The 25,911-nt window shown below is 34.3% G+C and overlaps 1 protein-coding gene across 1 annotated transcript in view; it reads left to right on the forward strand.

Moving 5' to 3' along the window:
- Positions 1-25,911, forward strand: part of LOC118200862 (zwei Ig domain protein zig-2-like) — an 81,216-nt gene that overhangs the window by 46,849 nt on the left and 8,456 nt on the right. Inside the window, exons 4-5 of the mRNA XM_035372845.2 lie at positions 6,252-6,424; positions 10,645-10,876. Of these exons, the coding sequence (XP_035228736.1) occupies positions 6,252-6,424; positions 10,645-10,876 (405 nt within the window). The remainder of the gene's footprint in view (positions 1-6,251; positions 6,425-10,644; positions 10,877-25,911) is intronic.

A 25,911-nucleotide genomic window follows, 5' to 3' on the forward strand; every position in this document is an offset into this window, starting at 1 on the left:
TACCGCTATTTGAGAAGCAAATCTTACTTTTCTTTTATATTTTGAATGATTACGTACTCCGTAACGCTTAACCCTCTGTGCATTATGACCGTCTTTATCCGGTCATCAGAAATTTTGCTACTTGGCATATATTAACTTATAATTTAAGATATTTTTCTTTCTTACTTTCTTTAATAATGTAAATATCATCTTCATGAATGTACATTTATGAAAATACAGACTAAAATAAGTAATTTACAAACTCAACTAATAAATGCTGCTGTTTAAATACCGGTCTTCATGGCAGATCTAAAATCCTGCGCCGCTCAGAGGGTTAAAAAGCGCGGACAAATAGCAATTAGCAATTTGGATGAAGTTATTGTTATGCCTGTCTTACTTTTTTTTTTTTTTTTTTTTTTCCTGTGTCTCTTATCAACCAAAACTGAATTTGAACTCTGATGATCCCTGCCTTTGTTAGAAAAATATTCTCATTATAATAAGTAAGAAACATACACCTAAAAACCGTTCTGTAAAAATTTTGATTTGTTATTTTTCAATTTATTAATGAAAGAAAAATGAAATTCTTAATGTAATAGTTTATTTATTTAATGTTAATAGCTTATTTATTGGACTTTTAATAATGATCATGATAATGAATGATAATGTTGTACATTTAAAGTATATATGTTTTAAAAATAGTATGCTTTCATCTAAAGTGGCTATTTGGCTATTTCTCTCGTTTACCACAATACAAATTCAAGAAGAAAACGTGTTTTTGATAACAAAAAAGAAGATACTTTCTAATTTTTGATATAAGTACTGTAATAGTGCACCCCATCAATTCCATGTCAAGTTGTTGATAAAACTTTTCAGGATGCCGATTTTCCAAATTTTGGAAGAAACTACTGTTCATGCAGTCATAAATACGTTCTGTAAATCCCATATCATTATCACATGCCTATTATTTTATATTTAATTGCTGTTTAACTGACTAAATTTATTAAATTGATACAATTTATCAACTGAATTCCTTTATAACCCGGAAATAAAAAAATAAGTAAACGCGAGTCTGTTATTATTTCATCTGCTGTGTCGCATTGTTTGTTTATTCAATTTTTTTTTCTGAATAATATTTGGATTATTCATTTCGTATTATTTTAAAAACTTTCAAAGGTGAATGGAGAGCTCTTTTTTAATACTTTTAAAATAATTTTTAGACTACAAATTGAAGTAAATGATAACAAATTAATTAATTGACTAGGATTTTGTTAAGATTGTTGATCCTAATAAATTAATTAACACATTGAAATTACATCAAATAAGTGAAAATTGGAGGAAATGTTATGATCCTCTCTGTATTCTAAAAATCCTCACGTTTGTTTTATTTATTTTTCTTTTCAATGGCGGGAACTTGCCTATGTTGGCATCTGCCAGATGTGGTGGTCTCTTTATTATGGAGACACCTGATAGGTGGGGCACCTTTGCCTCCTATGAAGGGACAGACAATTACATCCCTGTCTTCTCCGGGATTCGAACCCGGGCCCTTCGGTATCGTACTCAGACTCCCCTAACCACTATACCGTCTGGGCGGCTCGTTTGTTTTATTTATGCGCACAACGAAACACCTTAATCAAACTCTGTGCTTACAACAGATATAAAGATTCGAAGTCAGAACGACTCATTAAGTATTAACGTCAATCAACAGATTTCCCAGACGCTGCATAAAATTTTAAGAAATGCTTTCTGTGTCATTCTTAGAAAGCTGTTTCATGAGTTAATATACGCAGCTGTTTATTTCTTCCGATTCATATTTCCCTATTGCTTAAAATGAAATTAGTGCATTTTATATTTTCAGATATTTTCTTAGCTCGCTTCATGTATTTTCAGATTAGGAACTTAATTCACACACACACACATATATATATATATATATATTACTTTAAAAATAATTTTTCTATAAAGATATACTAGTTAAGTATTTAAATAATATAGAAATTTTAAAAAAATATTATTTTCTCCTCATCTAAGATAAATTAATTATGTTTATTTTAATTCCTGAAATTAATAATTGGTGTTATTAAATTAAGGATCTAATTCAGTTTTTCATTACATTTTATAGAATTATTTAAAATGCTTCAAATTTAAGCAACTTGCGCATAGTAATTACGAAGAACTTTAACACCTTTACAGGCAATGATCTTAAATAATTATTCTTTCAAGCTCAATTATAAGATAGTTCTTAAGTTACACCTATTACATTACAGTCTTCTTTTATAAAATCGTTAGGATAATTGGATCTTTTGGCAATGTAATTATGAACTCATTATAATATCAAATAGAAGACAAAATAATGTTCTTCGCGTGTCTACGTTTTTTAGAGGTAGATATGTTTTCGTCTGGGTAAAAGCTTTTTTATTTTACGGAATCGCGACTCAGTTTCAATGTCTACGTCAATCTAAGGTTACTTTTCTTTTGCCAAATTTTAAATTTCATTAACAACTTTAACACTCATTAGGTATTATTTTCAGCATTATTATTTCATTACTGCCTTCCTTATGCTATTATTAAGTATTATTTGTACGATTTACTAAATATTTCAAAACAAAATCATAAATGCTTGCCTAGAGGGAATGACTACCTCTAGTGCCTTAATCGTCTATATATCCACTTATACCAGCAATCACTATTTTCCAGTATTTGCTATTTAGGAACTCCCTCAGCTTTTTATGAACTAATATACTGCAACAAGAATTGCTTGTTTATTATTATTTTCCAGTATTTGCTATTTAGGAACTCCCTGAGCTTTTTATGAACTAATAATGCTGCAGCAAGAATTGCTTGTTATTATTATTGCACCCTTACCTTATTCTTCCAGTAACATTTTCTTTGTATTACATTTTTTGCTTTGCAGGAATTATTTAACCAAACGTTTAAAATTAGAATGGGTATGAAAGCAAATATTATTAAACGAAATAAAATGTTTTTTTACGTTGCTATACGAACGAGAGAATCAAACTAGCTGTTATGTTAGAATTCATAATAATTTATAATAAAAAAACCATATACCATCTCCAAATAACATAAATTTAAAACTATCAATGAAAAACATTTTAGAATTTGAATTAGTATTTTAAATAATTTCAACTATTTGTTAAAAAAATCTGCTAAGAAAAATCTTGGCTTTCAACTGCATTATCATTATAATAATATCATTTAATATACAATAAAAGAACTACTAAAATAAAATCCTTATAACATATTATTGGGAAGACAATAAAGAGAATATTTTAACTGGAAGATATTTTATTCCTCAATATTTATTCACATTTTTGTAATAGTTATAGATTAATAAATTTTAAGTAAAATTAAATTTTTTTAATAATGCTAGTAATGAAATTAAATTATTACGCTTTTAGTTTAAAACATTTATATTTGCAGTCTTTACTTTCTATGTATGCGCCAAATTTCATTTCTTCATCCTTTTCTAAACAGTGAAATAAATTTCAGGAAATGTAAAATGTACAGTGCTCTCAAACAAAAATCCGATATTGATAACTTAAATGAAAATGAGTGTAGGCTTAAGTACGATTCTACATAATAAGAAATAAACGTAAAAATAGATCTACGATCATAATTACGAAAAGGAAAAGATGCAAATAAAACTGAAATGATAAATACTGCCCTTACAGAAATTAGTAAGGAATATTCTGTTCCCCTTTCATTACTGCAAGGAAAAAATCAGGAAAATTCACAGCTGAGAAATTTTTAGAAAGGCTTGATGTTGATTGTTGAATTCGTCTATTTTAACATTTTTGTTTTTACGAAACTGTTAAATGCTCTGAATGCGTTTCCACATTGCGTAATAAATCATAGAGAAATCTATAACCTGTATGTAGTCATGCAAAAAATATAAGTTCTGTAGACGTTACGTTCTAATATTTAGCCTAAGAAATAACATATTTTCAGAATTGTCAGAAGAAGACAATGGTTATATTTCTGCGAAGTAACCCACACAACATATCACTGTTAACTGTACTATATGTATATGTTACGGTGAAACACCGAAATCTGGAGAATGTCGACTTTCACCGGTGAATGTCAACATTCACATAGTCGCTTGGAGTATGTCCGAAATATTTTCCAAATACTCTTATTTCTGACTTACACCGGTAAATGTCGCCATTCACCATGTGCTAATGGGGAATGTTGAACATATAAGAATATTATATTTTCTTCTCCGTAATTCACTCGAACCCTGACTACAACAGTCTCGAAAAAACGCACATGAGACTTAAAATAAGAACTTAAGAATATAAGAACTTAAAACACACAGTACATTCAAAATGAGAAAGGAAAATAACAGAAGTGAAAAACTTACTAAATTATGTGATTCAAATCTGACATATTGCAACAACTTAAACTGTTAGGACACTTTGAATTGCACAAGAGGCCCTTGCTTTTAGAACTGCATTTATTTGTGGAACACTTCCTTTTGCAATGACAGCATGTACATATACTCCTTTCTTTTCGACCTACACCAAAGCATATCTGTGATTGTCGACATACGCCGGTGAGGGTCCGAATGTACAAGAATGTAATGCAATATTCGATCTTTCACTAACGCATTTGGTGAATGTTGACATTCTCCGGTGAAAGTCGACATTCTCCAATTTCGGTCTTTCACGGTGACATATACATATATATACATATATGTCACCGTGAAAGACCAATATACATACATTGTTTTTAATTCCATAGAAATTTCAACGTGTTAAAGCTATATTATTAGTCCTTATGGATCTAAGAAATATATTCAATATTACACAGAGATATTTACAGTGTTTATAAAAAACGCGCTTTGATACTGTGTGCAGTTGTAAACCTGCTGAAAATCTGGCATTATCATTGACTGAAGTACGCTGCAGAAAACAAAAATGAAACAATTCTGTATCTCCCGTTCTACTGGGCCGATTGACGAAATTCAGCTTGCGTTTTTCATGTTTCGAAAGCGCGATTTAGGATATGTATTAGATTTATATATAGCTTTATTCTAATATGGGTATTTTGACACAAGATCGGACTTTTTGTGAAATGACATGCAAGTTTTTTTCTATATTTCGATTCCACGACTGAAATTATGCCAAACCGCTAAGTTTTGTAAAAATCGCACGAGCAGTTTTCAAAACATTAGCACTCAAAATTTTAGTCTCTTCATTTTAATTGAATTTGATATATATTTATCAACACTTCTTTTTTTATTAAACGTGTTTGATTCCTTCTTCCAGAATTCGAAATTTAGGCTTTATCCAAATATAATTCGCCCATTTTTTATGATTTATTTTTTGAATTTGTATTTTTAAATATTTTTATAAATTTTTCAAAAAATATTTTTTATTATAATCTATAAAAATTTTTACATCATCTTAAAGTAGATTTATTTCTAGGCACACCTGCAAAATATTAGAGTTTTCTGTTTATAATTTTCTAAGGTATACATGAATTTACATATTAGCGCGTTTTGAAATTTCGCATCCTTTTTTTTTTTTTTTTTGAGTGATAATAACGCCAACTGTGATTTACGCCCTTTGTTAAAATTATTTGAAAGTATGACCGATGACTTTTTTCCCGCTAGTGTACAATGAAATAAAATGAAAGGAAAATAGGTTGCTGGAAATTAAGAAGTTCGACAAGTAAATTGTTCTTGGTACAACCTGAAAAAAATGTACCAAGACAAATTTTTGAATTTCTCCGTAAATTTCCCTCCAAATTTTACAAAATTTAATATTTATGCATAATTTGAGTCGTAGAATTCAAAATAGGAAAAAAATAGGCATGTCGTTTCAGAACAGTTCAGTATATGATAGAACTAAACCGCATTAGAAGTTACTTTAATTAAAATATTATATTTATCATCATAATATACAATTTTATTCTTTTAAAATACTTTTACATCAGACACATTTACTGTTTTAAATTCTTTTTATCATTTACTCTTGTTTACTCATGTTTCAGGTAAAAGGCTGTAAAATAAAAAAGTGGTCAAAACTCATTTCGTTTTCGCTGTGTGAGTATTTGACTGCAAATAATAAGCAAACGTTCGTCCCACAAAGATATACTTTGCTCTAATTTTCAGAAGAATAATATGTCTCAAGTGAAATTTGCGATGGCTGAGATAATTAAATACAAAGCTACAAAACTGCTATTTAATAATTCATTTTCTCTTCTTTTAGTTGCACTTTTCCTCTACTCTAACAATTGTATTTATAATTTAGCTGCTTCAAAAGGTTTCTTCAAAAGACTTCTCCAGCCTAATCTTAGCATTCGCAACGGACCTGCTGAAATCATGGAGATTACTGCTGGTGATGCTAAATTCATCGAATGTGAAGCTGGAGGATCTCCTTCACCAACCATTCACTGGTTAAAAGATGGAAAAAGAATCGCACAGGTAAACATTTCTTTATTTCCCAAACAGAAACTGTCCTGAATGTCCATTAAGACATTATTTTATAGTAAGTTACAAATACGTTCGACCTTTATAAAGAACTTAAAAAGAACTTTTAAAAATTTGCAGAATATTTACTTACATATTACAGTTAATTCCAAGCAGATATTTCTTTATTAACTTAGTATTACGAGAATCCTAACTTTTAATATCGTCTAATACGAATCACCATACAAATGATGACTTCTTCAGCTATCGAAGTGACCTTAAAACACATTCTTATTTACGAACATTTCTATTATGAACATTTCTTTCTTATTTACGAACGAAACTATTCAATGAAACTCTAGAAATTCTATTGAATAATTTCTTCGAAGATTTTCTGGAAATCTGCAAAATGACGCAACTATAAAGTATGAAAGGAAAGTAATGGAAAGCAAAAAAAAAAATTTTTTTTGACTTCGGTTTAAGAGTTTATCTAGGAAACGAATTTCTGGTAAAAGGGTAAAACAGAAATAATAGGGTAGAAAACATTCTGAGCTAAACTTAAGGGAAAAGTAAGAAATCGAAACTAGGGTATTAAGTTTCATTATGCTAGTCAAGAGAAAGAAATTCTAAATAGATTGTTCATTTTTGCCAAAGAAACATAACAGCTTCATCCTCGGAGCATGCGTTACACAATATTTTACTAATAGTAAGAATATAATTTAACAATTCAAACCTTTCAGGAATTTTATGCAATTTAAATTTTCGGCGCAATGTTTAATTCTTATTACTTTGGCTTGTCGTATTTAATAAATAATAATATGCATCTAATATACTGCACATTTCTTTAAATTTTAATGTTGTCTCAAACTTTGAAGCTGGAAAATATTTCGTCGTTTCGTTTTCAAAAACAAAAAAATTTTCGTAATTATCTCAATTGTTTCACTTGATTTTTTAGATTATTATTCTTAAGTTGTTGTTTTTTTAGATTATTATTATTATTATTATTATTATTATTCAGCATGTCAAATGTTGAATAAGAATAATACCGATTAATGAGAAATCTACAAAATAAAATCCCGTCACAATTTGAACTCTTTGTTGAATGTACTGCAATCTACTTTAAGCTGGTAACTGACAAAACGTTTGTTCGTGTATCATTTTTAAGAGTGATTTAAAACGAATAAAATGCATCCGAGTCAGAAAACTTGACTGCATCATTCAATTAACGCAAAGCACTTGCGAATTATTTGCAACAAATTCCATTCTCGCTTTAACCTAAAGCACAATAATAGACCTAACTCTAGAGTATCATACTCTTCTTTCTTAGGTTTCTATAAAGAGACCTTAAAAATATGGATTTATTCAAAACTTCACAGTGAAATAAATTTCCATTGTAAAATTTTTGCTCCCCATCTATGTTTGAAACTAGAGGACTTCAAAAAATATAGATGTTATGTTTCTTATACATAATGATGTTAACGTCTTGAGTAAAAACTTTCCCAATATTTCCTTCTTTTGTAGCTTACAATATTATTCATACAAATACTGTGATATAGGAATAAAATCTCTCTCTCAGAGCGCCTACATGGATAATATAATGAAATTTCGATTGCTTTTGTTAGCTTGCTACAAAACATATTAAAACACTTTCAAACTTTGCTTTTCTTATTTTTTATTATAAGGAAGCTTAAATTTGTATATAAATTAATCATTAATATTTACTAAAAACTTTTGTTGTTATATTGTTATATTGGGTTGTTATATAAAGGTTGTTGTTATATTGGGTTTCAAAATTGTCCAAAAATATAAATTATTATTATTTCATTCTTTTTCTGCATTTCAACATTCTGAAAGTTATAATAACTGTATTAATTTGTAGTTGTTGAACGAGCTAATTCCCGGATGCTGGAGGGGAAAAAATCATGATTTTATCTGGATAGAAGTAATCATACCATTGTTCAATTTTAGTCATTACTCCGATGTGCTTCTGTTATGCAACAATTTGGTTGTCCTCTTATGCTCTTGCGATATAACAGTGTGATCCCGGAAGTAAAAAGAGAGATAACTAATTAGAGAAGTTGAATTGAGTGTAGTCCGGCTGTCCCTACTCACCTTTACGTGTAAGGGGAATGCAAGAAATGAATTTATTTTTCCCATCTGCTGTGGTGACTCAACGGGTAACATATTGGTGGGGCACGAAAAAGATTCCATATTCATCTCCGGGCGAAGGCTTAAATGTATTTTCCAGGGAGTTTAATCCTTAACTTTTTCTGTTTTTTATTACACGAGCATACGTTTTAATATATTATTGTAAGGAAATACAGCATTCACCTGTACGTGCTCCCGTGGTGTAAGTGGCAGCATGTCTGTCTGGTTAGTCGTGGTTCGACAATATATCCGATTTATGACATTTATAGACTTATAAAAAATAAACATCCCTATACATTGGCGTCTGGATTGAAATATGGACTTCGATAATTCGCCATTGCCTGGTTTTGGTTTAGTTTATTATAGCAAAGCATATTAGGGCTATCTAGCTAAGGGAAGGGACGCCTTCGTTGAGGACTTTTTAAAGGAACTGGTTCGCATACACGTTACACATGTGGAAAACAACGAAAACGCTCACGTAGCCAGCCCGTTCAAACCGGTTCGAACTTAAGTCGGAAGTACCAGAGTTCAACAATTTTACCGCTCGGCTGCTGGTGGGAACTCGTCACTGCCTACAAAAGCTGAAATGTGTCTCATTCTTCCTTCCTTAATCGCCTCTCAGGTAGGGAAAATATATAAGAAAATATCGCCTTATCATGCATACTCTCATGATACAATTGAGAGCACGTTGGACTAACAATCGGAAGATCGTGTTTTCAATTACGTTTTCTAGTTTAAAAAATTCTAGTTTTCTAGTCTCTACAGCATACATTATTCTAGTCATCTACGTTAGCATGAATCACCGCGAATATTTTTTGCATAAATCTGGCATTTTGATAATTGTTTCAAAGCTTTCCAGTGAAGAACACCGCATATTCAGCTTGAAATCTGAATTTTTCTTTGTTCAGGGAAGAAAGCGCTACTTAAGGCTTCTTAAATTGAATATCATATTCTATATATTTCTAATAGCAACGCCAAGTATGCCGATGAACTTTAAATTAGAGTAACTTTTTTGTTTTAACTGGTATACACACTATGCAATGCCCACCAAGTAATGACTAGAAAAAATACTAATTTCGAGTTTAAATTAGAACGTAAATGTGTATCATAGAAAGAAAGAGATATTAACATCAAAGGTTATTTGATACTTTTCCGTTTTGCCGGCGCAAATTTTGCCAGGCAGACTTTATTGGCGACAACATACAGTATACACATAAAAAAAAGTTAACAAATGTTAGTTCTTAATTTTTTATTTTGAAAGCATAAACATTTTAATATCATTTAAAATTTTGTGTAAAGGCAATAAATAAATGCAATAAATTTGTAAAAAGACATTAATTTGAGAATTTACTATGCTTTTATGGTTCAGCATCCTGATTCGCCGGTTCATATCACGTGACCCCAAGTGATCTCATCTGGCGTAAACTACGCTACAAAAATCTAAGTCTCTCAGTAATTATCTGCATTAATTTATCTACATTAATTATCTACATTAATTAATTTCAAGATAAATCTTAATTTGGAATACAAGTTTAAATGAAAGAATTATTTCAATTCGTACGAATAGCTTACTCAGAAATTGTGTAAAACCGCAGTGCTTTACTTCGCTAGTGCATTCTCATTAGAATTGATGAATTTAATCCTTGACTTTACCTTTTCTATATTTTCGCCTTCGAGTGAGCACTGTGATTACATCCTAATTGATTTAAATGGCTTACTGCGAATGGCCTTAAGGCATAAAATTGAACTATCTGGTAAAAATTCTATGTAATTGCATGCCAGTATTGAAAGAAACAATCAATGTGATAAGAAATAGCTGTGACTTGTTTTGAAAATGAGGCGTAAAAGGTTATCAGCGAGGATATTCCGTTTGGCATCAGTTGTACCATTAATGGCGCCGGCAAAACGGAAAAGTACCGGTTAATTTTTATCCAACTGGAGTTATTCTTAAGTTTGATGAAGCTAATTTTAAGAAAATGTACGAAAAGTTGTTCGCCTCATTTAGACTCATGATATCGATACATAATTATCCTCTAACTCATATTTAAATAATGGAGTTTTTTATTTTACCTTTTTGTTAATTTCAGAGTTTATACGAAGCTATGCACGGCGAAGAGGAGGAAATGGTGCCATATAAGTTAGGTATTGGTTTAACACGATCTCGGCTCTATATTGATTGTGCTACTTCTCGAGATGCTGGACGATACACATGCATTGCAGAAAACAAATACTTCAGAAAAAGCAGGACAGGAGAAATTGTTGTTATAGATTCCCTGGATGGAGAAAGAAACGCGATTTGTTTAGCCAAGAAGGCGTTTGGTAAATCTATGTTCAATATTCTGTTTTTCACAATAACATTTGTTATACTTGTATTTTAGCACATTCACCTAAGAGCGGCCTCTAAACAAGTTTGTATAATTTAAATATTATAATGCAAGTAGGTTAAATAATAAAGATGTGTTCCTTATTTGCGATGCGATAATGATTAAAATTTCATTGCGCTGATGACTTTCCTTTATGTAGGGTGATCAGCGAATAAGCCCTGATTTCAAAATTAAATATCTCTACAACAAAGATCGATAGAATTATGCGGTAAACTGTACGTTCATTAGCAAAACTGTAAAAATTGTGTACAAAAGTTTAGAAATTTAGTTACGAAAATCGTTAACAGATGGCGCTCTGCGCTGAAAACTCTTTTCTTGAAAAGTGTATAAAAATAAATAAATAAAGTGAAGCAGCCTTTGCAATCAAAATACAATTTTTTCAAAATCGTCACCGTTCGAAACAATGAGGTGGCGTAAACGAAGAATGAAATTTGACATTACGTCTTCGGGACTCAGATCGGGAGAATATGGAGGCCAAGCTATTTCTGTGTCAGTAAATTGCGGATAATCTAACGCGACTACTCTATTCCCAAACTATTCATGAAGAAAGCGAAAAACTTTATCTGTTCGATGTGGTCGAGCCCCATCTTGCGTGAACCAGTCAATACCTGGTCGATCCTCCAACGCTAGTTGAGTGCTGACAAATTGTTCCAAAATTGTAACATAACGTTCAGTAGCTATCGTTTCTCGTAAGAAAAAGGGTCCGATAATGACTCTGGCGCATACTGCAGCCCATGCAGTAACTTTAGGCGAATGCAGTGCTTTTTCTTCACATTACGGAACCCCAAAATCTCCAGTTTTTTTTATTAACGATTTCATTCAAATGAAAATGTGCCTCATGTGTGAACCAGATGCAGCTCACATGAAATCTGTCTTTGTCGACCATTGTTGGAATCTGATTCGCAAAGTCAGCCCTTTGTTGCACAGCTTTCATGGGTATGGCCTGATGACTTTGGATTTTTGTATGGAAACAGCCGTAGGCTATTTTTTAATATTTTTTGCGTGCTCATGTACTTCAAACCTGTCTCTGATGCAATCCGTCGGATGATTTTCCTAGGATTTTACTTTACAATTCCAGAAACTTTGACTGCATTTTCAGGAGTGACTACAGTTTGCCTAGGCCCAAGATTTCCCTTTCAATCATCAGCCACGCTGCCAGTCCGTTCGAATTTCGCGAAAAGCATGCGAATGGGTTTCGCATCGGGTTCAACTGGAGCATTGAATCGGTTTTGAAAACTGCGACGTGTTGCCGTAGGACTGTGTTCTAATCGGTGAAATTGCAGAACCAAAAAAAATGTTGTTCAATGGAATACATTATTTCACTTTCTACGCTAGCCTTTCTTCACTAGCCAACACTCGTACTGATCACTTTGCCAATGCCAATGATTTGCAAGTTTCGGAGTGCCTATGGTTCAAAACCATGTACCTCCACATCAGAATTACTAAAAGTGAGCAGAAATAGGAAAAATTTTGCATAAGTAATTTACTTGATGCTCAATAGAGGGAGCCACAGGCTCCAGAAAGTTTAGGGATAGGAATAAGAAATTAAAAACTTAAACATCATAATTTTTTTATAAGTTTTTAGGTTTTTATAATTTTTGGTACAACTCTAATATACGCCCTAATTTCACCAAATGTGGCGATATGTGTTCTGCGCTGGTTTTTGGCGCAACAGGGTTTCTATGGCAACCCTGTTGACATTGAAAAATCTTTCACTGGAGCTCGTTGGTTCGCATCTGTGTCTGAGAAGATGGGAGGGAAAGATAAAATGGTAGTTGTTGAATTGAAGTTCGGCAAAAGGAAATATGATTGTGGCTATCCTGTTGAGGGGTAGTGGGTATTTCGAAGTGTGGAAAGAGGGTCTGGGAGATTATTTTTAATGGCAGTGCATGATAGAAGTAGGGATTTGTGATTTTATTTATTTGTGAACCATAGTATAAATTTTCTGGATAGTGTGTCTGGCTGTCGTGTAAATACAATAGTGATTACGTGGCGGCATGTTAAAGGCGGTATGAAATTTATATTTCTGCTATTCGAAAACGCATTAATTCATGGTAAGTGCATTTTATTTTATCCTTGTTCTTATTTTGTAGACTGTTATGTTCATTGGTTCTTTATATGAATTTCTGTCGTTATTGTTGTTTTTTTAAATTGTTTGAAATTTATTTTAGTTTATTTTGTTGTTTAGTGTCTACACTGTACAATTCGTAAATGTTTTTTAAAGTTGAAACAGAACGCTGTGTACATGGTATTATTTGAAATTTATTGTTGTTATGTTATTTTATTAAAGCGAGGAGTGCGTAGATCGTAGATTCCTTCCTTGCCTAAATTGTGCAATTCGTAGAATTTTTTTTAAGTTTAAACAGGATGCTGTGTACATGGTATTCTTTGAAATTTATTATTATTATCTTAATTTATTAAAGCGAGGTATGCGTAGTTTGTAGATTCGTTCGTTGCCTACATTGTGCAATTCGTAGATTTTTTTTTAAGTTAAAACATGTCGCTGTGTACATGGATTCTTGTCAAATATTTTTGGTTAGAAACTTTACGTTTTTGCTATCTAAATTTTTTGTTTTTGTTTCGGATTTTTACCTAAATTGTGTGTTCAAAACGTAGTTTTTGCATGTGCGAAAACCGCGTTTTTGGAGACATTTTAGGCTAAAAGTTCAAAATGTAGACAAAATATTTAGATAGTAATATGGCAGCGTGAAGTTTCTCGCCAAAAATATTTGGCGAGAAATTTGGCGACTTGAGGGCGCATATCAGAGTAGTTCCTAATTTTTTTGTACTTTTATATTTTATACTTTTTTTGGTTTTTATAATTTTTTTAACACGATACAAACACTAAAGCAAAAAGCGGGGTTGATCTTTACATTATGGTAACTTGGCGTTTTTTTGGCGAAAATTTGGCGACCAACTCTCCTACAGCAACCCTCTATTTTTTTTTCCCGCCGCCATTTTGTCTTCACGAAGTAAAGACATGTTTCTTTTCTTTTTATCTACTGAACACTTCTTCCAACAATCTACTAGCCGAATTACATTTATGCTAGAAATTTTATCTAACAAAACTGCTTAATCATGACAAATATTCACTGCAAAATTGGGAAAAAGTGCACAATACCATACTCCTTACGCATTTTTCAAAATAACACATACACATAAACCATGTACACGCCGACTTATTTTTACTTAAAAAAACATCCCAGAATTGCACAAAAATGGCATTGCGCACACTCTTCACTATATCCATGTACACTGCTTTTTTCTCATAAATTAGAAAAATTTCACGAAAATACATGACAATTTTCTCAATCTTTAAACCCGGTAAAAAGAACATATATAAAATTACCTGATCGCGAAAAAGTATTTACCCTTTCCAAATATGAACATTTCCACATATAAAATAAATAAAATATCCAAAAACTTTTACCTCTAAAGCATCTATTACATTATACACGTCACCAACGAATTCATACCGCAAGCATTACAAATACTTAGTATCAAATATTTAAATTATTTCCATGCACGTTTACTTCAACTTAAACGTATACCAAATTCCTACAAACATAAAATTCACAAAATAACTATCATTTAATTAAAATATCACTAAACCATGTACACGCCGACTTATTTTTACTTAAAAAAAATCCCAGAATTGCACAAAAATGGCATTGCGCACACTCTTCACTATATCCATGTACACTGCTTTTTTCTCATAAATTAGAAAAATTTCACGAAAATACATGACAATTTTCTCAATCTTTAAACCCGGTATAAAGAACATATATGAAATTACCTGTTCGCGAAAAAGTATTTACCCTTTCCAAATATGAACATTTCCACATATAAAATAAATAAAATATCCAAAAACTTTTACCTCTAAATCATCTATTACATTATACACATCACCAACGAATTCATACCGCAACCATTACAAATACATAGTGTCAGATTTTTAAAATTATTTCCATGCACGTTTACTTCAACTAAAATGTATACCAAATTCCTACAAACATAAAATTCACAAAATAACTATCATTTAATTAAAATATAATTAAATTCAAAAACACTACTTAAAATATAAATGAGCACATACATTAAATTAATACATACATAAATACCCATTTCGAATTCACTTTAGTTACGGCCATGGGATCCAAAAATTCACGAACACTGTTTCACACAACACAGAATAAAGCCAAATACAAAATTTCCAGATTTTTTCCCGATTTCCCCCCTTTTCCGATTAAAGAACCGTAATTCGTCCATTAATATCACATGACATATCCCATGATCTCTCATTTCCCTCACACAAAATAATGCGTAATCGGAACTGAGTACTGCTCACATTATTACCAAAGTCTCAGGTAGTAACCTTTATCGCCTCCAAAATGTCGTCAAACTACCAGTTACCATATTGTAAAGATCAACCAAAAGCGGATAGGGAAGAGTTTACGATTAATAGGCTCATTGGCATGTGGCTTGTGTTGGATAGTGCAAATAATAAAAGGGAACGCGGTGAAAATATTCATAGGCAGATTAAAAACCTGCGGGAGATGTGATTCTAGGCGAACAAATTGATAACTTTGCTTGAAGATCTTGATTGCCGGTGCTGATGGTGGAATAAGCAATTATATGGCAGCTCGTTGAAGAGACGTCCTTCCCTCATGGCGCGGGAGCTGAAATTGAAGTTGAGTGCTTAAATGCTAATTGCTTATGCTTATATTAGCCCAGTTGGGCTTTAATAAGCTATATTGATCTAATCCCCTAAGGACAATCAGAATGTCAACTATCAGCTAGTTCCCAGCCGGGAAATCGGAGCGGGTAAGGAAAAGAGGGCCCATCGGCCATAGTGACAAAGTCCAATCATCAAAGTAACTTAACTCTCACCCCTGAGACAAGAGTAATAATCACGTGTATGGAGCTATGAAGATGCAAAAGAAATGAAAATACATGAAATGTGCATAGGATACAGTGTTGAACGTGTAATAAACAAATGAAAGTGAAGTAATGTACGCATAAAAATGTGTTATTTACATATTTGAAAACGAGTGGGCTAAGTGACAAAATTGTGATCCCTCATTTTGTAAGCCGTGAAAGGCCTGATATTGTAGTCCTCAGGAATGCAGACATAGTTCAGTACAGCATTAAAGTTTCCTTTACTGCAATTCAAGCCTTTGTCAAAGAACTTGCTGTTAAGTTTTGCAAATATTTGTCAATATATTCAACTTGTAAATCATCGTGCAGGAGTTTGTTACGGATGTAAATATGCGCTCCTGTCATGGTGCGTAAGATTGTGTTTTGAGTCACCTGCAATTTGTTGATATCTGAGCTCGTAGCAGTCGCCCAGACAGGGGACGCATAACACATAATTGGTCTTAAAATGAAAATATAAATCTGTCTTTTCCTTCTCAGATCTAACTGCGAGCTGCGCCCTAGCAGTACTTGTAATTGTTGAGCAATTCCTCTGGTCTTGTTTGCAATGTAATTGACATGCGTACTCCACGTGAGTCTTCGATTCAAGTAAACACCTAAATACTTGGCCTTGTTTACCATCGGGACACGTTGGCCGAATAGGTAAAGTGGCTGAACTGAGACCAGTATTTTCTTCCTTCTAACAAGAAGTAGCTGTGATTTAGTCGCATTGATGGAAATCTTCCACCTGTAGCACCACTCCTCAATGTCCATAATTATATCCTGCATAACAGAAATTGCCCTGTTAGGCTGAATAGATCTGACCGCTACAGCGGTGTCATCCGCATAGCAGGCCAACAATGTATTTCTGTTGAGTTTATCCCGCGGGAAATCAGCCGCATAGAAAAGATAGAGTACTGGGCCAAGACAAGACCCCTGAAGGACGCCTGCAGCGATAGTTTTGTATCCAGAATGACTTTGCTTGCAGCTAACAGTAAAGTAACGATTTGCAATATAAGATCTGGTGAGTAAGATCAGTTCTTTAGGAAAATTCATCATTATCAATTTATATATTAAGCCCTCATGCCAGACACAGTCAAATGCTTTGGCCACGTCCAGCATGAGCACTGCAGTACAACTCTTATGATGCAGAGCAGAGCTGATAAATTCCACAAGCCTAATCAGTTGTTTAGATGTGCAAAGTTTGCTCCTAAATCCGTACTGATCTTCCGGAAGTACCTGTAAATAAGGCTGGAATTTCCTTAAAATTATTCGTTCAAAGATCTTGCCTATATTAGAGAGCAAGCTTATGGGCCTGTGATTCTCCGCCTTAGTGATGTGTTTTGCAGGCTTCGGTAGTAGGAAAACTTTTGCGTACTTCCAGCAGTTCGGGAAGTAGCATAACGTAATGCATATATTAAAAATGCTGGAAAGTCTTGTGATTCCACCGCGCGGGAGGTTCCTGATCATTAAATTTGTAACTCCATCAATACCTGGGGCTTTCTTGGGGTTCAATTTGGAGATAATATCCGTAACTTCTCTTGGATTAGTTAAACCATCGGCATTTAGAGCCGTGGGAGCACCTAGCCATTCTTCTACTTTCATTCTGACTTGGGTCTCAAAGTGAATATTACGAGGTGTCTGATTGGGAGAAAACTGCTTTTCAAGATGTGAAGCGAAAATCTGACATTTGTCAGTATCTGAATAAGCAGTCACGCCGTTGGCAATAATTAATTGGCCTATCACACTGATGCGTCCTCTTTAACATTTTTGTCAACTGCCAGAAGGTATCACTGTCTAAGTTTAACTCCTCCATTTTATCATTCCAAGCCTCACACTTTAATTTATGCATTTCAAGCTTAATATGCTTACTGATCCTATTAACTCTGTTTTAATAATTGGGTCCCAGGTGATATCATATCTCCTTCGCAGCCTGTTTCTTTCGGCTATGAGAGATTTGATGTACCTTGGAATCTTAGCGATTTTACAAGACCTTTGAGTAACTTTGGTGGCCTCATAGTAAGAGTCATTAAGACATGTAGTAAACTTATCAATCTCCTTGTCAATATCAGAAGGGCTTTTCATAGCACCTAATTTAGGGAGCCTCACTTTCACAACATTGTGGTACATTCTCCAGTCGGTATGGGTCTTAACATTCGTATAATTAATACTGGTGACCCCTAGTGCAGCAATCACAGGAGTATGATCAGAGCTTAAGTCGTCTCGAACCTCCAGCACCATATTAATTCCTGTATTAGTCAAGATGATATCTAGAATATCAGGAGTGTACCTGATGTTGCTGGGCCTGAACGTCGGCACGTCAGGCGCAAATATACAAACTGGGTGGTTACTGATATACTCTCTCAGTACTTTACCATTGTGATTGTTGCTGCGGCAGCCCCAATCTTTATGCTTACTATTGAGGTTGCCACCAACAATCATTATTGAGGAATCCGGAATAATATTTTGTAACATTTCCTCAGTTAGCCTATTAGTAGGGGGGTTGTAGATTGCCGCAAATAAGGTATCTCCAATCTTAGGCAAGCTAATAGAGGCAATCACAATTTCATAGCCCTTGTCTCTTTCAGTCGAAATTAAACAAGATGAATATTTACAATGAACGTAGATGAGTGCTCCACCTCCTCTGTGATGTAACCTATCACATCGGTAGGTTCTATAATTTTTGATGCTAACTCTGTCTCCTGGGGTGATGTGCGTCTCGGAGATCAGGCAAATATGAATGTCGTTCTCATACATAAAGTCCTCCAACTCATCTTTCTTTCCTCTCATGTTGTTAGCATTCCACACTAGCATCTTGATTGGCCTAAAATTATTATCTTTCCTATCCATGATTGGGTTCATTATTGACCGCATTGAAACTACTAGCATTTGCGCTAGGAGCTAAATTTACTTGTAGAATGCCGGAAGCCTTAATAGCCTCAACAAGGTTTTTAAGCCCTTCAAAAATACTTCTAGCTTCATCTAGAGTATTCATTGTTTGCCCGCCAACAGCGGTGGCATAAGATTTATTGCTAATTACTCTATCACTGAAATTCTTCAAAGGCGGATTTTGAGTATTTATTTTGGGAAAATTCGGGCAGCTCCTGTAGTTGCTTGTATGATCTAATTGGTAATTTATACACTTAGGTTTATCTTCTCTTGGCTTGGGGCAGTCTTTTGAATAATGATCTCCAGCGCATTTCATGCATTTCGGGTCATGCATACATCCTGCCTGGGCATGATGAAATGCCTGACACCGAAAGCATTGTACCGGCCCTTTCCTTCCTTTGTATGCTTCTACTTTAACATTCAGCAAACATAATTTAGTTATATTATGTATCCCTCTCGCTTTTTCATTCCTCTTCAAAATAACTAGAAACAGGGGCAGATTAAATTTTTCTCCATTTCTGCGTCTTACTAATTGCGAGACTCGTTCAACTGGGAAACCTCTATCTATCAGTTCATCAGATATCTCTGAGGTTGGCGTGTCAATCGGTAAGCTGCGTATAACAACTTTAACCTTCTTGTTTTCGGTTAAAATAAATGAGTGATATTTCACTCCTTTGGCATTAAGTAATGCAGTTAAACTCTTATGAGTTTCTATACTGTCAACTTTTAGCTCATAGTGGTCTTGAGCTTTCATTATACCTGATTTTAGCTTAATTCCTGCATTTTTAAACATTTCCTTATATTTTGACCAGGAGTATTTACCATCTTGTATAATAATCGGGGGAGCTTTATTGCTCACTTTATTTGGATTATGGATGTATGAATTTATCCACATCCTGCTCATTATTTTCGGCAGAATTGGTACCAGTTTCATGATCATGAGCATCACCTATTAGCCCAGCCGGGCACGTGACCTCATCTGCAGCACCGATAGGCCGCACCATGCTTTCCGTCTGAGACGTACTCGCAGCCGGCTTTTCGGAGATCTCACTAGATGGCGCCACATTAGCGTGGGCTGTATCCATATTATCCACGTCTGGGGCTGTATCCATATTATCAGAAGTTGTTTCCCTGGTCGGCTCAGCTGTCGAAACTTCTGACAAAACAGAGGAATCCGTCAGAGTAGGCTTTCGAGAGGGTTTTCTTAGTCTTCTAGTAAAATCTCCTTTAGGACCTGAGTCCGTGTCGGAGCTGTCTTCATCCAGTGCTTTATATTTTTTCGACTGCTCTTCATCTGAGCGCGCAGGGCTGCTGGCTCGTCTGACATTAGTTTTGTTGATTCCAGTTATTGAAGAATCACTGTCATTAACCTTAGGAGCAGGGATGTTTGGTTTGAGAAGAGAAGTAGAAGAACGATCAGCGTTCAGTTCTCTGTCAATGAAAAGTTTGAGGCGTCGAAGGAATTTAAGGTCTCGTGCGTCCTTAGATGAGAGAGATCCATCAGCTTCTTTGATGCATTCTAAGTTGGTAATCTCAGAGGCAATAATATCAATCATTCGATCCATGGTGGAGCGGATGGCAGAAAATGAAGCAGCGAAGAAAGCAACCAGAGTCTATTGCAATGCCGGCCTACTGTGACAGCGGCATGCACTCTGATCAGGTATAATAAAAGAAGAGTTCCAATATCACAAAATCAGGAGCGAGCAGATGTACGTCTTACATGTACGACAGTCAAAACTCGAAATCTCTGAGCACGTGGCCACCCAAGCGCGGCGATTAGGCCTAGAACAGGATGATGAAATCGAAGAACCGGATCTGGTGGAACGAGCTCTCGCAAGCGACATGCCACTCTCACGAGGGATACGACGAACTCTAATTGAAGTTGAGAGGGCGTGTCTTGCCCTTTTGGATGGAGGATAGATGCCGAACTCTCGGCCAATCACGGCTCTCGGTCTCTTCTGTGAGCTGCGAATAGAAGGAACGTATGCTGGCATCTGCTGGAGTGCTCGGTTATCAATCTGTTCAATTTTGAGGAATAAATTTTGACTAAGTTTTTTAATATAGTAATCAACAGGTTTAATGTTAAGGTCCGAATGAATCACATCTGTACGGACGTACCAGGCTGCATTAAGGGCCATACGTAAGGTCGTACTCTGAAAAGATTAAAGTTTTTTCACATGAGTTTTTGCAGCAGTACCCCAGATTGTACATGCACACATAAAGATCGGTCTTATAATTGATGCATAGAGAAGAATTTTGATTTTAATTGACAGATGGCTCTTTCGAGCTAAGAGAGGGTAAAGTTGGGCTCTAGCACCTTTTGCTTTATTAAGAACATTTTCAATGTGGAGGTGCCAGCGTAATTTTGAATCAAGTACAACTCCTAGGTACTTGTAAGAATTTGACCAGGGAACATAGTCGTCGAAAAACTTTAAATTAATGGAACGGTACGGGAGGGGGCTACGTTTGAAGATCATAGCAGCACATTTTGCAACATTAATTTTAATTTTCCAAGTGATGAGCCAGTGCTCAAGGCTGGAGAGATATCTCTGAATGATGTGAACCAAGTTTTCAAGGCGTTTGTTTTGAGCTAGGATGGCCGTATCATCTGCATAAAGTGCAAGAGTGATACTAGGTGATTTTGGTATGTCATTGATGAAAATGTTGAACAAAATTGGGCCTAAAAGTGACCCTTAGGGGACGCCGCTGAGTATAGGACGGGGTGCCGAAATGAAAGAATTAACTCGTACAGAAAAAGATCTATTAGTGAGGTACGAGTTAATTATGTGAATTAAAGAGACGAAACGTCAAGTCGTATGAGCTTGATAATGATTCCTATATGCCAAGTCCTATCGAATGCTTTGGCTATGTCAAGAAATAAAGCGCCAGTAAGCATTTTGTTACGAAACCCTTCGTGAATGAACTCCACTGTCCTCAGCAGCTGGTGCTTAGTGCAGTGTTTTACTCGAAATCCAAATTGTTCATCGATTAGAACGTTGTGATTTCGGAGAAAATCATTCAGGCGTTTAAGTAACACAAATTCGTATATCTTTGATAACGAAGATAGGAGGCTGATAGGTCTATAATTTTGAGGATTTGAAAGGCTTTGGCCTGGTTTTGGAATAGGCACAATGAGTGCTCGTTTCCAGCTTTGAGGAAAATAGCAATGCTGTATCATAAAATTTATAAGCATTACTAAGAAAAATAGATAACTGGTGGGTAAATTTTCAATCATACGATTAGAAATAGAGTACTGATCACTTTCTTTTGGAACTTTGTGGTTATACTGGCTTTCAGCAGGAAATTAAAGTCCTGCTCTTGCCAGTGCCTGATGTGATCCCATGTGAGGCCTGACAGAGTAGAAACCTGAAAGAAATTTTCTTTCGTGGAGGTAGAAGTGTGCTGGAGACAGAAAAAGAGAAAAAGAAGCACTTTGCTCCTGTACTGCTACATCTTGGATGGAATCCGCCAAGCAGGGGCCGGAGATAGAAACTTCGGATGACCTGTGTAGAAAAGCCCGAATACTAACTGTTCATTCGTCGGAGCCAGTCACGTGGGAGGTCACCCTCCCAGAAACTGACCCCGATCGATGCTGCTTGAAAACCGAAAAACTGGAACTTAGAATTCTGAACTCAAGAGGTGGGCGGCAAATGGGCGGAGGTTTTTGTCTTCAGCCAGGATTTCGTAGATAAGAATGTCCGTGAAATTAGCGGGATTCACATTGATAATGTTATTTAAAAAGTTGTTTATTCTGCTGAGGTAGTCCTGAATAGTATCTATTTTCAAGTCGGAGTGGAGAGTCCTATTCCGAACATAGTAAGGAGCTTTTATGATGATTCTTAGCACTTTATTTTGAAGCACTTGGAGTTTGCTAATTTCGTTTGCTTTGTAGTTTGCCCAGGCTGTGATCACTTTCGAATTCAAAGCCCATTTTTAAAGGCTATTGATAGGTCATTGCGATTAGAGCGCCATCTGTTAACGACTTTCGTAACTAAATTTTCTAAACTTTTGTACACCATTTTTACAGTTTTGCTAATAAACGTACAGTTTACCGCATAATTCTATCGATCTTTATTGTAGAGATATTTAATTTTGAAATCAGGGCTTATTCGCTGATCACCCTGTAAATAGGTATGCTTATAAAGCCAAATATCTTTAACTTAGAAACTACTTAGGATATCTTGAAAAATGAAGCAGAATAACAAATAACCTATGAAGATGAATTTTCAAGTGGCGTAAAAGACGATGAACTTAGATAATTTAAAATTTCAAATAAGTATTCCTGTCGGCATTTTCAAAATTTCATATAACAGAAGTGTATTTCTCGAAAGAAAAATTGACTTGCGACTAACTGATTAGATATAAATTAACTAATTGAAAATATAAGCAAATTTCAAGCCATCAGAAGTGAGATATTTTACTCTTAGTAGGAACAAAAAGTAGAAAGAATGAGAGTTTTAAATTTTTGTTCAATTGGCGGTAGCAGTGTGCTAGTAAAAATTCACATATTTGGCTTATTAGACTTATGTTTTCCAAATATACAAAACAATGGAAAATTGGAGATTTAATCTTAATCTACCAGAGGAAGAACATCATGACCATTGAAGCAGGTTTTTAAGTATATTATATCGTTATTGATAAAAGCTAATCTAGAAAAGTATTACTATTGGTCTCAAAATACATATTCACATATTGTCAATGAAGTGAAAGATTTACAACTGGTATTCAGTCAGACAAAATGGAATAGAAGAGCAATCAATGTACTGTTTTATTTTTAGTGAATAAGAAGTTAAACTTCATATTTTAAGAGCTTCTGAAATCCAGCATGTTGTTCAGTTTAAGGATTAATCTATGTTTTCAACAATGTCGATTTGACCAACTGAACTGCTATTACAGAAGCAATGCAGCATTGGTTTGTTCAACTGAAGACGGATTATCTTCAGCATAATACTTTGTGGCGATCAACTGAACTCAAATAATCTAGTATTTGTGCATTAAGAAATAACAATAACCACATTAAAACATAATTAAAATATAAATTGATTGTACAAAAGTACGTGAGTGCATTACAAAGCATAAAATACAATAATTACGTTTATCGAAGCTATGTGCCTCGATAAAAATCTCTTTAAAGTAGATCTACAATTCTCTACCCTTAACTGAATTTGCATGGTTAAAATGATGTGCTATTTTGGCTCATTGAATTCGGTACTAAAAAATTGAACAAACTGAGCATAAAGGAATGTGAATAGATTCATATCGAAGTTCAATCAAACTCAGTCTATAGCCACATATTAATTGCTCTTTTCAGAGGTCGTAAACTACGCATTCTTTGTTAACGAAATTAAATATAAAGAAGTAATTTATTAAATTTATTACAATACATTGCTATTTTACTTTCAGTTTCAAAAGAAGTTTGGAATGGTGATTTAAGGATAATTTTGTGAATTTAAAGAATTAATAAAACTTACGTTGTTTTTATTATGCTAAACATTTGAGAGCTTTCTATTTAGCATGGGATATGTAGTGGATTTCTTAAGAATGCCTAATAGTAAATTTGGAAAAAATCGAGATGAAAGCTCATCAGTTAGCCTGCTCCACTGTACTTGCAGACAAAACTACAAATATCCTATTGCTTTAACTTCTTGGTCATAGTTGTCTAAATCAGAGATTCCCAACTTTTTTCTTGCATCAATCTCTTTTAAAAGAGTAGTTTTCTATACCGACTCTCTTACGTATTTTTCTAAGATATATAGCATACATCATAATCATAATGCAAATAATTTCATAAAAATAACTTTAAAATAACAATTATGCTAAAACTGTGAATAAATGTTTTAGAAAAAAAATATTTATTAGGTTTATTTATTTTCTTTCTTTTTAAATTTTCTGTACTATCATTATTTTGAATTTTGTAGGCAGAAAAAGTTTCCAGAAGCAAAATCGCAGATTCTAATTGCACAAATGTTCGAGTTTAATTAATGTAATGGCTGTATTTAATGAAATGTTTATAATATTTGGCATAAAACTGCTTAATTCTTAAATCATCTCCTTCAAACATATTCAAACTGTTTCTTGTTTCGTGTGGTAAATTATTGACTTAACAAAAACCTGTTTAGACTACGTAAGAAGACGCACCACAATTTTCTCTCTAAATGCTCTTGACTGTCGCATACGTGTCTGGAGACTGTAAGGTAAGCGGACCAATATGTCATTTGTTACCTAGCGGCACACAGCCAGAACAAAGCATATGACATTCTGGGGAGCGATCAGATGGGATATCCGTTCACCATGACTTGTGCTGCGAGGATACTCTGGCCGCTCAAAGATACGATGGCAACCTATTGAACCTATTGATTTGCAGCCTATTGAACTACCTATGCTAGCAAGTCGTCCAGGTTATTTTTTCTAGCAGAACAACGGTCGTCCACATACTATACGACTTTCCCAACAATGTCTTCGATGTGTTAATGTCATCGACTGGCCTGCCAGTTCTCCCGATCTGCCGCCTATCGAACATGTTTTGCAGGCAAATTGAGCCGTGTACAAATACGTCCCAACTCGCTGACTATTTGCTCCATTTGTGACTCACCACAACGCAGAAATGCAATGGCAACTTAATAGATGCTATGCCCTACCGAGTATCGGCTTGTAATAGCTGCAGGCATGGTTTTACCACTTACTGATTTCCACATGCATTGTCTTGTTACTCGTCGCTTTTTTTTTCACCCCAGTTTTTGATCATTTGTTTATCGACTCAAACACTATACTACTGCCGAGTTTCGTAGTTCCGGCTCAGTTCTTTTTGGGCGCATAATTGTTTTAGCAACAGATATATAAATATGCCCAATCTGAAATTTTGTATGTGCGGCTGCTATAAAATCTAGTTGTGCACCTTCCTTTTTTATTGTAATTGACTGTACCAAACCTATATATATATATTGCCAATCGCAATAAAAAAAATCAAGATGCGCAACTAGATGTTATAGCAGCTCCATGTACAAAGTTTCCTTTCTACGGCTAATCGTCTTTGAGTTATGTAAAATACATACATACATACTTAGGTATGTAAGCACAGACGTCACGAAAAAAATCCATTTTAAATACATTTTACAATCCGTTTGGAAACAAAGAATCCTTTATTCTGTGAGCTCTTCGAGAAGTCAG

This window comes from Stegodyphus dumicola, chromosome X1 (assembly GCF_044657685.1).
Source record: "Stegodyphus dumicola isolate Sdum_Otavi_A_Nest chromosome X1, ASM4465768v1".
Taxonomy (NCBI): domain Eukaryota; kingdom Metazoa; phylum Arthropoda; class Arachnida; order Araneae; family Eresidae; genus Stegodyphus; species Stegodyphus dumicola.